The sequence below is a fragment of the Leptidea sinapis genome, chromosome 23, assembly GCF_905404315.1.
Source record: "Leptidea sinapis chromosome 23, ilLepSina1.1, whole genome shotgun sequence".
In the NCBI taxonomy this organism is placed as follows: Eukaryota; Metazoa; Arthropoda; class Insecta; order Lepidoptera; family Pieridae; genus Leptidea; species Leptidea sinapis.
In genome coordinates this window covers 2,755,672-2,774,601 of record NC_066287.1, presented here as the reverse complement: position 1 = coordinate 2,774,601, position 18,930 = coordinate 2,755,672, and the positions used below count along the sequence as shown (strand labels likewise).

General features: G+C 35.0%; 1 protein-coding gene across 1 annotated transcript; it reads right to left on the bottom strand.

The window, feature by feature from the left end:
- Positions 1–16,903: 16,903 nt before the first annotated feature.
- LOC126971433 (uncharacterized) lies at positions 16,904–18,930 on the bottom strand. The gene has a single exon (XM_050817753.1). The coding sequence runs from the start codon at positions 18,440–18,442 to the stop codon at positions 17,375–17,377; it is 1,068 nt and encodes a 355-aa protein (XP_050673710.1). The 5' UTR covers positions 18,443–18,930; the 3' UTR covers positions 16,904–17,374.

The following is an 18,930-nucleotide window of genomic DNA, read 5'->3' as shown; positions in this document are numbered from 1 at the left end:
TCGTGTCCGAAAGAAAAAGATTTTACATCGGAAGATGAAAATAGCAGCTAAAACCATGTCGCGAATTTTAAAAGATGACTTAGGACTTGCAACCTATCAGAGACATATTGGTCACTTTTTAACTAAAAAAAATATAACAGGTAAAATCGAAACAGCAACTGAAGCGGGACGCAAAGGGAGGTTACAGAAAAAATTTGTTTACGGATGACAATTTTTTACAATTGAGCAACATTTTAATACACAAAATGACAACAATGAAGGAGTGAGCCATGTATCAAGATACCATTCTTGAGAAGGTAGTGAAGCGCCTTAACAACACAATGTTCAATAACCAAGAATGGTCCTTCCAGCAAAATTCGGCGCCGGGTCATAAAGCTCGGTCTACGCAGTCTTGGTTGCAAACGAACGTATCGGACTTCATCAGAGCTGCAGACTGGCCGTCATCTAGTCCCGATCTTAATCCGCTGGATTAAGATTTATGGTCAGTTTTAGAGAGTACGGCTTGCTCGAAACGCCATGATAATTTGGAGTCCCTAAAACAATCTGCACGATTGGCAGTGAAGAATTTTCCCATGGAAAGAGTGCGTGCTTATATTGGTAACTGGCCCCAAAGCTTAAAGGACTGTATTGCAGCCAATGGAGAACACTTCGAATAAGCTGTTTATATTTTCAATTGTTTAACATTTATGTACTTAACTAATACTGTAAAAGTAATAAATGTTATTTGCAATAGTATAGTATATATAGCAATAGTAGTTTTTCTTTGTTTCAGTATTTATGGCAAGACTAGGTATACTACGATAGCATACACTGGTTTTTCGATACAATCAATGCGATATTTTTATAGGATAGGAGATACAATAGTATAGCAACTGCAACCGATTTTTTACAAGACGGTAACATTGACAAATCAAATTTGGTCACGCATTTCGAATAATATAGTGTTAACTAGATGACTCGACAGACGCTGTTATGTCAATATACAAAAAAAAATATAAGTATTCAGGAATAATGAAGTCACCATCATCGAAAATGTGAAATCAAAGTTGCGCTGCAGCCAGTATTGATTCACAGCACAAGCTGAGCATCGGCCTTTTCTTTTGCCACACAGCATATTTAGTTAAGTTAGGATTAGGAATATATATTAAGTATTTAGATTGTTTCTACGTGCTGATTGAACGCTATCACTGCCTCTTCGAAATTGGTAGAAGTAAAACATAACATCAAATCTTTGATTTTGGGGAATATACAGAAATCACAGGGTGCAAGGTCGGGGCTATGTTCAGGATGGGTGACGAGTTGTACTTTTTCTTAAGCTAAAAATGACTTAGTTTTGTTGGCCGTGTGTGAAGACGCGTTGTCATGATGTAGGAGAACGCGGCTTTTTGGTCATCTTTCGTGAACTTTTTTTAACAATCTGGGTAAACAAATGGTAGAATACCACTCGGCATAACCACTCTTTTGATCTTCAAGTGAAATTGTGCAGATGGGATCCGTAGCTGAGAAAAGAAAATGCAATCATTTTTTTGCCAACGTTTCTCGCCTGCCTCACTTTTGTTGGCCTGTTCTCATTTTCAAACACCCATTCACAAGGTTATTGTTTTTTTTCGGGTTCAAAACAATCTCGTTTCGCCCCCAGTGACAATGTCACATAATGTCCGTGTTCGTATTTCATTAGCATCTATGAGAACCATTCCACGCGAGCCCGCTTCTTCTCTGCCGTCAGTTCATGAGGGATCCAATGACAACAAGGTTTCCGAACTTTAAATTCTTCGTGTATATTTTTTTTTTATTTGACTCATACCAATCCCCAATAGTCCTCAAATTGTCTCATAGGTAATCCGGGGGCTTTCTTCAATTAGCCGTTTAACAGTAGCCACATTATTTTCCTTGGCGGCAGTTGAAGGCCGCCCTTCACGAAATTCGTCATGTTAAGAAACCCGACCTCTCAAATTCAGCAAACAAGGTGCTTCTCACTCAAAAGCATTTTGAAGACGAGCGCCACAGAGAGAACTTTTGGAATCATAAAAAATCATCGCTCTAAAATGTTTTCGACTTAATTCCATTTTCGTTGCGTACGTAGATCTTTGATGTGTAATAAAAAACAATTGAAAAACAATATCCCGCCAATTGCTTTTTTATTACTATGAATGTTGCAAAGTTTCAAAAAATATAACATTCAAAATTCTAATAGTTCCGATTAGCTAGATGTGCAATACTTTTAGTGTGCCCCATGTATTTACATGGATATACTCGTAATAGTATGTTATCCTTAAGAGATAGAGATATGTCATTGCGGACTTTTCTGCAGACCTATATAATATATACACAAATCCACAGCGTTTACGTTGAAAGCTCCCAGGCGACTTTTTTTCCGACACCTCCAACAAATATCGTAAATAGAATTTGTGTTTATCGCGAATATACAGTCAGACTGACGCGGCGCAGTCCTTTGTTTTATACACCCTTAGGAGACTATTATGTCTGCTAACTTAATGCATTGCTAATTCGCACACTGTCTTCTTCTATTGACCTAAATCAGAATGAGAAAAAACACTTCTTAGCGGCTGTTTAAAGTTAGCGGACCATTATGAATAAGGGGGTTAATATATAATGATATTCTAAGGTCACACAATATCGAACTGTCAGGTCGTCATTTCTGATCTTAAGTATCAAAACCATTTACTGTTATAGTAATGAACATACACGCGATATATTATGTTATCTTTTATATTATAATAATTGTAGTTTGTACATCATACAGTGTGATAATGGTAAGATTGATGTATTACCATCAGATAAAAATTTGTGTGGGTGACTGTTTTTAGTTCGATTTATATTTTATTACAATAATAGGTTGACAGCCGTGGATGATTAGCACGGCAACAACTGATTTCTTCGTTGGTAATTTAGGACATGCATTGTTCGAAATAAATCCATCGAACAGCGTTATATTACAAATATTGCTTAGTAGATAAAATTAATTGTAATAAAACCATATTGTGTTACCTTTAGTAAGGCAGTACGCGGGTGACCATTGATCGGGCCGGTCCTAGTTACCATTAACCATTACAGGACCGGCCCGAATAACCATTTTGACCATTATGACCAATGCATAGTAGAGATGCAGTACGCGAGTAACCATTGATCGGTCCTGTCCTAGTTACAATTAACCATTTGTCGAAAATCGGGAAGTGCCCTTTGGACTTCCCGATTTTCGAAGATTAAATGACTTACGAATGTGGAGGTTCTTATTTCACTTCTATGAAATTGGATTCTAGGTTTTTTTAGTTACCTACTTGCGTTAATATTAATTCTTATGTACTAGAACTGCGCACTTCTTGAGTATTTCAATGAAGATTGTTCTTATCTATTGAGGCCGGATTTGGATTTTATGCTAAACTTAAGCTATATTTATATATATATACTCGTATATGTATATACACATATATAGGTATTATTTAATATTTAATGTACATACTGCAGACCCAGCACCCTTACGATATAATATAAGGATATGTTCATTTTTAAATAATTTATAGGCACTTTCACATAAATTATCTAGCCCCAAACAGGGAGAGACTTAACATGTATGTATGTGTGTGTGTTACAAATGTAGAATGTAGAAAAAACTAGTACAAAGAAAATGTTTAATATTTTAAATAGAACAAAAACAGTGTGCATACTTTGAGATACAAATAAAATTATCATAAGGCAATACACTGATCTTACGGAGTTAAATAATCTAGAAGTGTCTAAGAATAATATTCTTCCTTAGTATAATATTGGTAAAAATTTAATGCGTTTTAAATTGATCAGAGCACGTGTTACGAACAACATTTTTGTATTCATTTTTCATATGAGATATCAGTTTTTGAAAAAGCGGCCAATTGCGAGTCTGACTCGCACATGAAGGGTTGCGTAGCGGCAAGTAACATAATAAAAAAGTTCAGATGGTTTGTACATGTCGAGAGAATGAATGAAGAACGATTGACGAATAAAGTGTATAAGGCCAGTGTGAATGAAAGTGTTGGAAGGGGTAGACCTAGGCGGACTTTTCAAGATCAAATCTGGGACTTCTTGAAAAAAGGCCAGGTCAAGAGTACCCTAAGCCGGAGAGCATGTATGAAAGGAATAATGAAAGTGGACGAAGCGAAACAAGTATGTAACAACCTACGGGAAAGAGGCGTGATTTAATGTATGTATGTATGTTATAGGTTTACGATTTATGACGTATTAAAAAAAACTACTTACTAGATCTCGTTCAAACCTATTTTCGGGAGATAATGAACATCATAAATTTTTTAGTTTTATTATTTTCTTATTTACTCTCCCAATTTTAGAAATAACAGGGAGCACACATTTTTCCACATTGGAAGTGTCTCTCGCGCAAACTATTCGGTTAAAAAAAAAATATATTAGAAAACTCAATCCATAAATACAATCCACTGTAATAACACATATATTTTAAAAATAAATTTGAGTTTCAGTTCTAAGTATAGCTAACCCCCAAAATTTATTGTTTTTTTTTCTATTTTTCTGTAAAAATTTTAATGCGGTTCACAGAATACATCTATTTACCAAGTTTCAACAGTTCTAGTTTCGGATAAATGTGGCTGTGACATACGGACGGACAGACAGACAGACATGACGAATCAATAAGGGTTCCGTTTTTTGCCATTTGGCTACGGAACCCTAAAAAGCGTCGATACACAATAGGTACAACTGTTGACGCAGAAGATGGTTGTGGTTGAGTTGGTCTCTGATTAAAACTTTATATAATCGAGTCCATTTGCACAGTTTTGATGAAACTCACAATTTTATGGGTCTCAAATGATTTGCAGAAGACTTAGAAGACCAAGAGGAAGGAGCCCCATGCGATGGACCGATCAGATTCGCACTGCCCTTGAAACCACTGTCCACGACGCTTTACACTCTGCTTCCGACAGGGGCAGATGGCGGCAAATAATACACAAAAAAGTACTCTGTCGAGATGATCACGACCCTCAGCACTGAGGAAACCGACGCGAGGAGGATGAAATGCTTTGCACTCTAATCATATTCTTGAGCTAAAGTTTTTCCGTAGAAAATTTTCATTAAAACTCCTCCTCTTCTTTCTCTCCTCTGGCTCCTTTGCACTGGATGCCGGCTAGATTATAGGTATCACAACAGCGCCTATTTCTGCCATGAAGCAGTAATGTGTAAGCATTACTGTGTTTCGGTCTGAAGGGCGCCGTAGCTAGTGAAATTCGAGCGCAGTTGTAGTGCCGCTCAGAATTTCATTCTTAAGCGTTCTAGGTAGAATTTGAGCTTTTGAACTCCAAAAAATGTCAGCCAACTGTTGACTTACGGCCGTTCCCAATATTTAGTCTATCTCCTACTTGAGATAAAAATCGTAACTATCGTTGACTTGTCTGTCCCAATAAACTAAACGACGGTAACTCACCTTATCCGTACACGCTGTCTGTCAATGGGACGACGTATAGCTTACCAGCAATAGAAGTTTGTATAGAAATTGCAATTCACGCGTCCTAATATAAGGCGATAAGAATGACTTCTTGGGTATATTGGGACAGCTTCAGATTATTGACAGCTAATTACTGACAGTAGAAGGTAGTAATTTATTTCTATCTGTAGATAATTGGGAACGGCCGTTATAAGTTAGTTTGCTCGCTTATTTGCAAAACTAACATTTCACGGTAACACGCGTTCAGCGGCATAAAATGCGATTTGCGTCATTTTAGTTTTCAGGAATTGCACAGGACGATTTAAAACAGCTAAAATATTCGTTTTCATCCGTAAGATTTTTTCAAATTCAATTTAATCCGTCAAATTTTTTGCCCAGATGTGCGGCCATTGTTTACAAGTTTGCCTATTCTTTAAATATAAAATTTCCAATGTGAGCGCTAAATCATTAAAATTTTTCATTCAATCTTATTTCAAAAATACTAATATTGGTAAATCATAATATTTGTTTACTGTAATATAGATTATCTCGGGCTTCACAATTTGTTAGTTAATTATTTCTTTTATATTTAGTCCCAGAATTAAGGGACATTACTTAAAAATAACAAATTATTTAAATGAGGAACAGCGAATTCTCAAGTCAATTTCCTAAAATTAAATTTTTTGGGCTTGAGCAGTTTATCCCTATGCTTGGCAATGTATCTCTGCAGATACATCAAAGTTTGAAAAATTCTCAGTCTATAATTTTTTCGCTAAAACAAAAAAATCTATGAAAATATTTAGATGTTTTGATGCTTTTCGAACGTAACTTAATTTTTTTAAAGTAGGCAACACGAGTGAACTGTATAACCCCTTTAATTTTCAACGGACGACATGCTCCCCCGCAAACAGGTAAGAAAAATTATGTATTTTATGGTTATTATACGAGTATGCATGTTTTTGTGAATTTATGAAATATAATTGTTTTCCTAATAAATTAAAGTATTTTCAGTATAAATAATCATCTGGTTGGTGGTTTTATTCACATTTTAAATGGGTGTATCTCGTCGTGCACATTACCAAGTGTCCAACAGTTTTGTGTTTATTTGGGATGTATCTCGTAGTACACACTGCCAAATCCATAACCGATTCATTATGCTTACAAAAGCTTAGCTTATTTTCTGTTTTTTTTGGGTAAATAAGTTGTTGTTGGCAGAAAAATACTTGCTATTATCCCAGAACCCAATCAATCATCAAACGATGAGGAAAATTCGGAGTCTGACTGTGAATTTGGCAATATTATTTTTCAAAAGCACTTCAGTAATGGAAATAATTACTAATAACTAATTCACCGAATCCTTCGCTTTAAAATCTTCACTTACTTTCTCGTGAATACTACGGTGAATGTGACCTTGCAAAAGTGCAAACGATATTTGAGCACAACCACTTATTGGAACCATTTCCCTAAACTCTTCAGCTCAAGATTGTCTTCTTTCATCCATTCCTCCGTCACCAAAAGACCTAGGATTAACCGAATAGTACCTATTACACCTGAGCCATCGCCACCTACAGTAGTAGCTTCACCATCATCATCCAACATAAAGAATACGCGTTCTAAACAGCCAAGATTTGCGGTTAAAGACCAGTGCCCATAAAAAGGAAGCATTTAAAGTTGTATTGGATAAACAAGAGGCCGAAACGCCAGTTGCTCTGCTGTCATCTGTGCTGAAATCATCAGGCACTGCAACGCGCACATGGGAGGTGTAGATCTTACGAACATGTTACTTGCCCTCGACAGAACTGCAATGAGACAACAACTATGAAACAAATTTGATTTTATGCCACCAACACCAAAGAAAACCATCAAAAAACCTCGTACTGCAAAGCCAACTCAGATTTGATGGATATAATCATTTTCCGACATTTGGGGCCAAGGGTCGATGCAAACCTTGCATAAAAGGGCAGACCAAGGTCTTGTGCATGAAGTGCGGTATGAGACCATACCTGCTGGACGTCAGAAATTGTTTATTTAAAATTTCCATAGCAAGCATACCTAAGGAAATCTCATTTTCTCATATTGTTTCTGAGAGAAGCTTTTGTATTTTTGTTTATTTTATTGATTTGTTAACAGGAATAATATTAAATGTTATTTATTTTTTGGATTTTAACAAAAAGTACTGATTTTTGATGAAAAATGCAATCATTTCTCTTATTTTTCTAACCAAATTATTATACAATAAGGTCAAAGGTAACTTGGCTATGTATCTTTAGAGATACATTGATATCTTAACATATTATCAAGGACTCTTGGCACTGTATCTTACAGGACACATTTTTTAAAAACGATGAGAGTCACCGGAATTTTTTTCTGCATTTTTCTAGGCATCTTTGGGTTATAAATATTACGCCATATGAAAATTATTTTGATATTCAAAGATTTTTTTTCTCTGCCAAGTAAAGGGTTATTATTATCTGTAAAGTAGATCCTGTATATGGGCGCCACAACCAGAGAGCCTAACAAAACTACCAATATTTAGGTACGGATGTTCCACTCGGATCGTTGGCTTAGTTTGTAAGAGCATTGGATTTTTTTTATGGAATAGGAGGAAAAACGAGCGTACGGGTCACCTGGTGTTAAGTGACCACCGCCGCCCACATTCTCTTGCAACACCAGAGGAATCACAAGAGCGTTGCCGGCCTTCAAGGAAGGTGTACGCGCTTTTTTTGAAGGTACCCATGTCGTATCGTCCCGGAAACACCGCACAAGGAAGCTCATTCCACAGCTTCGTAGTACGTGGAAGAAAGCTCCTTGAAAACCGCACTGTGAAGGACCGCCACACATACAGATGGTGGGGATGATATCCTAACTTGTGGCGTGTCGTGCGAAGGTGGAATTCGGCGGCAGGAATCAGGTTGGCCCTCCCCAGAATACGAGGGGCAGCCCGAGCGCGAATGCTCGGGGAGGGATTCTCCGGCTCTACTAGAGCCGGTACCCTCCTGGGGGATTGATTGAGTGCAACATGGTCCATAAATTTTGGCACAGATAATATTTGTAAGTTTAATCCCAAAAGTGAGGGAGATCCCTTAATAATAACAAACTCTTTTTATTAATGATTCGTTAATTTTTTTTAAGACGCTCGGGGCCTTCAATCCGCCTTGGGATATTAATACTACATTATATTAATATCCCATCCAAGCATTCCTTCCAGTACCCTTATTCTGAGTTAGCTTATTCTTATTGTGTACAACAGAATACGGAATGAGGATGTCTGTCAGTTCATCCGCTGATTGAACAAAATATTACCAGCAAAGAGATTTAATGCTACTTAACTGGTATTTATTGAAATAAGCTCCCTTAGATTTGATGCAAATTCTGGACTAGGACGAAAGATATTGCGGACAGAATGTATAAATCTTGGTAAACAGCGAAATGTTAAATTTCTTTTGATGCTGTGTTGTATCTGTGGAAAGGAATTGTTTCAGTAGGTATGTCTTATTCTAGAAAGCTTACAATTTTTGTCTGCTATGAACTGCAGCAGATGTGCATTATATTATAATATTATTATATAGGAACTATTTTTGTGTTTATATACAGGATATCCGAAGGCTATGGCACATGGAGGGTAAGTACAATAATTAATGAAGTTCTTACATTTTATTGAAAGAACACTTCATTTAATAAAAAAAATTAAACTGTATTCATAGTTTTTTAAATAATTGCCTGATTGAACAGGGAATCGAAACCACTACACGAGAAAAACATAAATTCACTGTAGCTGTATCATGCCGATCAAAAGACTTCATGAACAAAGTTGCATGATTTTTTAAATTTGCTGCCAGCCTTGAAAATTATTTTATTAGACAGAACTTAATAAGACATTCACTTACTTTCATTAAAGTCTTTTTTCTAAAATGCATTGGAGCTGTGATATTTAAAAAAGATATATGTGTGTGCAAGTCTCAGAAGGTAGGAATGAAACTTCTGATAAGTTCCTGATTAAAAATACTCATTGAAAAGAATTGACAAAATAAACAGTCGCTTCATGTAAACTGTATATTTATAAAAACAGTTTGTGGTGAAATCTCTATTCAACTATTTGATAAATATAATCACAAGCTTGGTTATGATCAAGTAAACCAAACATTTTGCCTTCATTTTCTTCTAAGTTATCTTTAATTATATAGGTACACTAGCTGACCCAGCAAACGTTGTATTGCCGACATTAAAATCGCGATACTAAAGTAACTGTTGATCGTAGATGGGTGAAAATTTGAAGTTGTATGTATTTTTAATGCTCACTCATAATCAAACAAATTTAAAAAAAAATGTCAAAAAAATTTAAAAAAAAATCGTGTGGAAGAAAAATAGATGTTGTCCGATTCTCAGACCTACCCAATATGCACCCAAAGTTTCATGAGAATCGGTCAAGCCGTTTCGGAAGAGTTCAGTGTTTAACACCATGACACGAGAATTTTATATATTAGATTGCTTTGGAATAGTGTTTTTGAATTCCGTTGTTTTTTTGTTAATTTTTTTATTTATTTTTTTATTTTTAGTGAATCTAAAGTACCAATAATTTGTCTAATTTTGCATTGCAGCAATGTGCAACAAACAGTTAGAAATTCTGCATTAGATCGCGCCCTTACTTTAAACGTTTAGGAGTTCCATTGATCATCATATTCGACTACGACAATTACTTGACCATAACGACGTTACGGTAGGTGACGTAATTGAAGTGAAGTAATTGAAGAGTTCCGTTACTTTGTCATGGATCCCATAGTCAGAACCTAACCAAACTCTCACAAAACTACCTTTGAAGTATATCCTTTGCAATAAAAAGCATCATCGAAATCGGTTGGCGCGATATTGTGTTATTCGTAAATTTCTCGCGCACATACTTAAAGCTAAGACTTTTATGGCTTTCTCATGGATGTCATTGTCAGATCTGGAGCAAATTACAATGGGACCAATGGGACAAATTACAAGGGGATGGGAGCTTTCAAATAAAAAAATCAAAATCGATTCACCCATTCGAAAGTTCTGAGGTAGGTAACAAACATAAAAACAAACATACCTACCGACGTATTGAGAACCTCCACTTTTTGTAAGTCGATTAAATCAAACACATGAAATTATAGGTAAAACAATAATTCAAAACATAGTGTGTTTGTACCAGAGTACATAGGTGAGAAGAGAAACTTATAAAATATAATTCTTCTACTAATTACAACTTCACAGAAATTCGGTAGATAAGGCTTAAGAAAAATAAATTCCATATTAAATTAATGTTATTTTATTATTATAGACATGCATACATATAGTCAAAGTCAAAAAATCTTTTTTCACTGTAAAACTTTATAAGTTACTAGCTGACCCAGCAAACGTTGTATTGCCGATATTAAAATCGCGATACAAAAGTAACTGTTGATCGTAGATGGGTGAAAATTTGAAGTTGTATGAATTTTTAATGCTGACTCATAATTAAACAAATTAAAAAAAAATGTCAAAAAAATAAAAATAAATATTTTTTTGACAATTTTGGACCACCCTTAACATTTAGGGGTATGAAAAATAGATGTTGGCCGATTCTCAGACCTACTCAATATGCTCACAAAATTTCATGAGAATCGGTCAAGCCGTTTCGGAGGAGTATGGGAACGAACATTGTGACACTATAATAGCCTTAGATGTTAATTTATTTTTTACGATACATTTAAATTTTTTAATAGGTAACATTTTAATTTCATTTGGGAGTTTATTATAAAATACAACACAATCCACTTTAAAAGATTTAGCAATTTTACGGAGCCTAGTAGATGGAATTGCGAGTTTGTGTTTGTTTCGAGTATTGACACTGTGTACATCACTATTCTTTTTAAAATGGCTAATATTTTTATGGGCGTATAGGAGGTTCTCGTATATGTACTGGCAGTGTACTGTCATAATATTTATTTCACTAAACTTTTCTCTCAATGAATCCCTTGAACGCATTTTATAGATTTTAGATTTTCTATCGCAAATACTGCAGAGCTAAGTCGATTACATAAGTTTTTTATGTGAGCACCCCATTGTAGCTTAAAGTCTAATGCCAAGGAATGTCGTCGCTACATCAAGTTTTTCATTATTAATTTTTATAGGTTTATATTATATTTGGAAGTGTAAACCTTACACATTTTGTTTTCCTTTCGTTTAAAAGTAAGTTATTAACATTAAACCAATTTACTACTTCAGCAATGTCGTCGTCAACCTGACAGAAAGTTTTTTGCTGGCGTTTTATTTTAAATAACAAAGATGTATCTTCAGCAAACAGTATAATATCATGTTTATTTTGAATAAGGTATGGTAAATCATTGACGTAAACCAGGAACAAAAAAGGACCCAAGATTGAGCCCTGCGGTACACCCATCGATATGATAGAGCCAGTTGATCTTTTTCCATTAACGTCTACTCTTTGAATCCTATTACACAAGTATGATTTTATTAAATCTAGTGAAACATCCCTAACACCATAGTGGTGAAATTTTTGAAGTAAGGTTTCATGATGAACGCAGTCGAATGCCTTGGATAAATCACAAAACACTCCTAACGTATCATATGAATCCTCCCAAGCATCCAAAATATTTCTTATTAACTCGATACTAGCATCTGTGGTTGAAAGACCTTGAGTAAAACCATATTGTTTACCGACTTAAATAGAGGAGTGATCTTGCTCTGTTTCATTTGGTTTGGAAATATACCGCAATCTACACACTTATTGAAAATAAAAGCTAAGTCTTTGGCTAAAATTTCTACTACAGATTTCACTACGTTAACAGAGATTCCCCAGAGATCTTTAGTTTTCTTAACGCTAATTAGTCTAAACGTTTTAATAATCTCTATGCGATCAACATGCTAAAATTTAAAGTTTGTATTACATAAAGATACGTTTTTCTGTACCAGTTTCATTGCAGATATAGGTGAGGAATTTAGATATTTTGTCGTAGAGACCGGTATATCAGTAAAAAACTTTTCAAATGTATCTGCAATTTCAGAATCTGTTTTTATGTTTCTGTTACCAATCTTTAATTTGAATTCATAATTTCTCTTATTAGTTTAGTATAAGTCTTTTTATTTTACTACTTTCAGAATAATTTATTATTATTTATGTCACAATACAGTAATAAAAAAAATTATCCGAAATTTGTTATCTGCACCCTCGAGAAGCTCGGATTCGATATCCATATTGTTGAAATCATAAATATGCGCGGCGGGGATCTTGGATTAAAACAAGGTAGTGCGTAACCGAAAATCGTGACGGATTGCTATAAATTGTCTCTCATACGTCGACAAAGAAGTTTCACTTCAAATATTGTTTTCCAGCAATATATTTCGGCTATTCAAATGCGCCGTTTTGCGCGATGTTTCTATGACGTCAGAGTAAATCTCAATCTATATTGTACTAATAAATGTATGGCCAGTTTTTTCCTTCGGTTATACTGCGAAAAATAATTAACCGATCGGAATAATTCTTGTACCATTAGATGCAGCGTGTTTCGGAGAAGGTTTTAGTACCTATATAATATGTTGGTGATTACTTATCTGGAACCTGTTTTTCATGATAATGATGATGATGCCGGGTCAGCACTTGACTTGTGTTAACAATTTTGTAACAATTCTGAAATGAACTAAATTTAATTACATTTTGTGATTTATAAAATAATTGACCAATGGAAAAAAATTACAAGTATTTTCTGGTGCCAAAAATACTTCGAAAAGTGCCCTACATAAAATATTTTTCTAATCCCAAGAGACACATCTTTTCGAGCAAAGTCGTGAAAACAGTAACTTGAATTTGACCACGTGTAACGCAGAGCTGCTCGAATTGAGAGAGCTCTGTGAACTGCTAGAAAGCTTGGCGTTGCCTAGGGACGTCGCTTCATTGTGTGTTTTCTACCGCATTTTTCACGGGGAGTGTTCGGAAAAGCTGTTTGATTATGGCACATTCGTGTGGCGTTGTGAACTGTGAAATGAGCTTCCTAGTGCGGTGTTCCCGGGACGATTAGACAGGAGTACCTTCAAAAAAAGCGCGTACACAAATCCACTTTCAGTCATTGTAAATAATCATTATACAGATCATATTTTACTAATAAAAAACCAACATAAAATGTATATCGCTAACCATCTAAAATAATATCTAGGAATCATACCAGTGATTATGTTTATCGGGACTTTGACGTCACACTGCTCTTTCGTTTCGATGTTTTATATTTCGCGCGTATTTATTGCATTTTTTTTTATATTTATTAATTAGCAAAAATTTAATAAGAAAAAATATATAATAATAAAGAAAAAAATAGTAATATTTGAACTTAATACATAGGTTACACTGAAAATGTTTAAAAATGAAAAATTGCTTAATTTAGAAAGTTGCCAATACTTTTATTGTTTTTCGAAGTAATCTCCGTTCCTCTCTACACATCGTTGCATTCGATGGAACCACTGAGAAAAGCAGTGGGCCCATTCTTTCTTAGGGGTCTCTTCTATGGCATTGTCGTACGCTTTCACCGCATCTTCAGGGCTAGTAAAGCGAATGTTATCTTAAGTTCTTGGGAATAAATAAAAGTCGCAGAGCGTCAGGTCAGGACTGTATGGCAGATGTCTCACTATCTCGACACCCGCTATAGTCAAATATTCAACAGTCCGTTTTGCGGAGTGCGCTGAAGCATTGTCGTGGTGAAGGAGGATCCTGCTTCGACGGCGCAGCTGTCGAATTTTTTCCAAGACAACAGGCAAACAGCGATAGTCATACCAGTCTGCAGTAACTGTCCTTCCATATTTTAGCACAACTGTCGCGAAATGACCTTTCCGACCAAAGAATGAGGCAGTCATCTTTTTTCCTTGACGTCTTCCGTTCTTTACCTTAGTTGGCCGATCCTCGTAAGGAAACACCCACTGAGCTGATTGTCTTTTGGTTTCGGGTTCGTAGCAATATATCCAGCTTTCATCACCTGTCACGATGAATGATCAAATACATCATTTGAGTCACCGCCGTTGAACTTATCTAACATTTGGCGACACCAGTCCATGCGAAGGTGTTTCTGGTCGTCGCGGTCGGTTATAGTATATGACGACCTGTATAGCCGAGTGGTTAGCGATCCTACCTACTAAGCTAGAGGTCCCGGGTTCGAATCCCGGTAGGTGCAAGCATTTATATGATGAATATGGATGTTTGTTTCCGAGTCATGGATGTTTAAACGTATTTATGTATGTTTATATGAATATATGTATGTTTAAGTAAGTATATTGTATTAAACATATCATTGTCTTGTAACCCATAACACAGGCTATATATGCTTAACTTGGGGCAAGATAATTTGTGTAAAAATGTGTCAATATTATATTATATTATAAATATAGTATGGGGAATCCATATGGTACAAAGCTTTCTGACGCCTAAATGTTCGTGTAATATTTTTTGAACTTGACTCATACCCATGCCTAAGCTTGCCCGTATCTGTTGATAGGTCACTCTCTTATCTTCCTCTATCATGCGTCGCACAGCACTGATGTTATCTTCAGTAGTCGCTGTTAAAGGACGTCTCTCACGCGGATCATCACTGAGATTGCTACGTCCACGCTTAAACTCATTAAACCAATTGTTAATAGTGGCACGAGATGGGGCTTCATTAAGTAATGCTAATCGCAGCCTACCATATCTTTGTTGTTGAGTAAGCCCACAACGAAAGTCATAATAAATCATTGACCGAAAATTTTCTCGCTTTAGGTTCATTTTCACGTGTAACAATAGTTTGAGATTTGCAGCCAATTCAGAAAAACAAATGACAAATGAATGCAATATACTACATAAAATTACCAAAAAGTTCTAAAATTAAATTCAAAAAAAGTTTTCATTAGCAATGTTCCTAACTGGCCAGTTCTAAACATTTTCAGTGTTACCCACGTATAAGTTAACATGAACATACCTACCCTTTTTCAATTGGATTTCATTGTTCCCAAATTCGTTCTCTGCGCCCTCGAGCACCTCGGATACGATATCCATATTGTTGAAATCATAATTTTGCGCAGCGGCTATCTTGGATTTAAAAAATTATCCCAAATTCGTTCTCTGCCCCCCCGAGAACCTCGGATGCTTAGCTTTGGTTGGTGACTTAAGTGTTAAGCGTTAGAGTGTCTTTATTTCTAGTGTTTTAATCACACGACTTGGCTTCCCTTACTGGTCTTTGTTATTTTCTTGTGTTTGTGCTTCAATAATTCTAAGCCTATGTGTTTATTCAGGGTATAATCTATATGCATTCAAAGTTTCAGCCAAATCCGTTCTGTAGGTTTTGTGTGAAAGAGTAACTAACATACATACACATACATCCTATGGTATATTACTATGGGGTCATGCTGCTGACATTGATATAGTGCTTGCACTGCAAAAGAGAGCTGTTCGTGCTATATATCAGCTTGGTTATAGACAGTCTCTCAAAGAAAAATTTAAAGAAATAAATATTATGACTGTTCATTGTCAGTACATTTATGAAAATTTAATATATGTTCACAAAAATCGTCACCTTTTTGCTCTTTATAGTGATTTTCACTATTATAACACTAGAAATAAGGGATTGCTTGTAGGTAACTAATTCTAGTAGGCTTCATAAGATTCATAATAGCTTTAAGGGTAAATGTATACACTTCTACAATAAAGTCCCAGCCACAGTTCAGGCATTATCTATAAATAAATTTAAATGTTTTATAAAAAAATGGCTCTGTCGTAAATCCTATTACTCCACTGCTGAATATCTAAATGATCGGACAGCCTGGGACAAGATTGTGATTATTTTATAGCGATAGAAATGACTGTACAATACTGTATATTTTTATTGAAAAGAGCGCAAAAAAAAGAATGCTGGGAGAGTTTCTTGCGCCGCTTCTTCTCTCTCAGAGCGCCATTTGTTTCCGAAGCGGTAGTAGTATCTAGTAGTATAAGAAATTCAAAGACATCAAAAAGAATTCTAAAGGAATCAATTTTGAGAAAATAAATGCCTTTTATCCAAACAAACTTTCTCCTGTACTATTGTGATATAGTATAATTTAAACATGTTTCCTATGAAAAGCTTCGTTTGTAAACACACAGTATAGTAACTGATTGAAAGGAAAACTCAATGAAGAGACAGAAATATTATGAGAAGCCATAAGTTTCTAAGTATTTAATGTGAGTTGTTTATAAAATATATAAAAACTTTGTTCATTTGAATATGTTATCTGTAATTTGACAATTTGATCTTTAAAACATACTTGTACTATATCTATTTACCTCAGGGGTGTGAATTGGTTTTCTAGCAATGAAGGCACCGTAGATCTAACTAGTCGTAGTTGAGCCTGGAGATTGCTTAGGCAGGTATCTAGGAAAATTTATGAGTGGGGGTTCAATAGAAGTTTGGTTATAAAATAATGGAACCAAATTAAACTAAATTAATTTTAACACAATATTTATTTAGGTTCATAACGATGTAGGCACCTAATTGCCCATATGATATGCATGCCCCTGACTAACCTATATTAGACTGTTAGACGTCACTAAAGTTAAATAGCACTAATGTAGTATCATATTCAATTGACCAAACAATGGAATATAGATTACATATACCTATTCTTTATATTATAATATCCCTATACATTTATAACATTAGTAATATAAAATTATTCTTCTATGTGATTGGCACTTTCAGTAAAAATACAGTATTTGTTCATTAGAATAAGTTTTTATACTAATTTTATTATTATTATTACTGTAAGACTGAGCTGCACCTGCTGATATGGGGATAGAGGTAAATATCTTAAGTTTTACAATTATGTCCTCTATGTATTTTTAATTATAAGAACATATTATAACTTGTTAGTGCAAATCATAATAATAATGTAGTTGATGATGTCGAATGTGTCTCAGAGACTGATGTCGAACGATTCTGATGTTGACTCCACACTCTTAACTTTTTCAACATTAACTTCATCAGCCAATATATATTCATAAATTGATTTTATCAAATCTATAGACTTAATGTTAGACCATGCCTCTGTTTTGGTAATCAATAATTCGGATTGACTATATTTAATAAATTCTAAACAAGATTGTTTCAATGTCTTAGCAGAATATAGATCTGCTAATTCTATAGTTTTTATAACATTTTTAACAGTAAGATTTTTGTGTAAAACATCTTCACATAGTTTTTTAAGTCCGCTAAGTTGGTAAAATTCAGCCGCAACTAATAACTTTTCAGGTATATCATTAACTCCAGGTGCTTTATCACTGTAAATAAATTTCAACACTTCCAACAATACATCAGCCTCAAAAGGTGATTCTATATTTGTAATAGATTTAGTTGTATCTTGATGGAAATGTGCCTTGAACACCAAACTTCTACTTGCCAATATAACCTTATGCACTTTATATTCAGTACCATCAACAGATTTCATCAGTACATCAGAAAACGTATCATCATTTAAGATACTTCCGAAATCATCAGCCAATTGTGATTCAGGGACGCAAGCTCGGCCATCTTTTATGTCATGAGTGACCTCGAATTGAAACTCGAGATATAAGTTCCCATTCCTTAATGGTATGTCAACACAATTTGATCTACCCCAAGCAGTGCAGTTAAGAGGGGTTTGTATAAAATCATGACTAAATAAAGTATTTAAATACTGCCATTTATTCTCTTGAACTGTGTAAAAAACCGTCGAGGCAATTTGTCTCATTGCACCTGACTTTAATCCCAAATTAAGAATTGCTTTCATAACTACGGTACTCAGTGACAAAAAATAAATTTCAATGGTACTATAGTTGTATCCTACTATTTGCATTCTTAACAGAAATTCTGGATCAACTGTTTTTCGAAGTTGCCTCCTAGGGGGATTTTTCAAGTACTCCACAAAGTTAGGAACTGTCCAATTTGATTTGATAACTATTGTTTCTTTGTCGGATTTAGCTGTGCAATAATTGATGTTTGACATTATGGAATATCTTTTATTATAACAATATAGCAGCACGCCAAACTTAGAACTCAAAGAATATAATTATTATTAACTCTAAAGTCTAAAGAACTATTCTAGCAATAAACAAAACCAAAGAACAAAACGAGAATAACTAAAAAAATGATGTGGTGTCGTGGGACAGTGGACACCAGGTAGGAACGAAGTTCCTTCGGCTAAGGTAGAATCGACAAAAAGAGGGAGAAAGAGAAAGGTATTATACACTACTCGCTTGTGTATGCGATTGTCGCGCCTGCGCACGTCTCATTTAACGGTTTTATTCCACGCACTTTTCCACGCACTTTTTTCCACGGATTTTTTCTTACGGTTTTACTATCACATTTTTTTCAGTTCGGTCGCGCAGCAAAATCCCTATCCCCTCCAAGCCTGCCGTAAGGAACTTCGTTCCAATAATTTTTATTTATGTCGGAAATATAATTCCATATCAAAAAATATGTAAACAAAGAAAT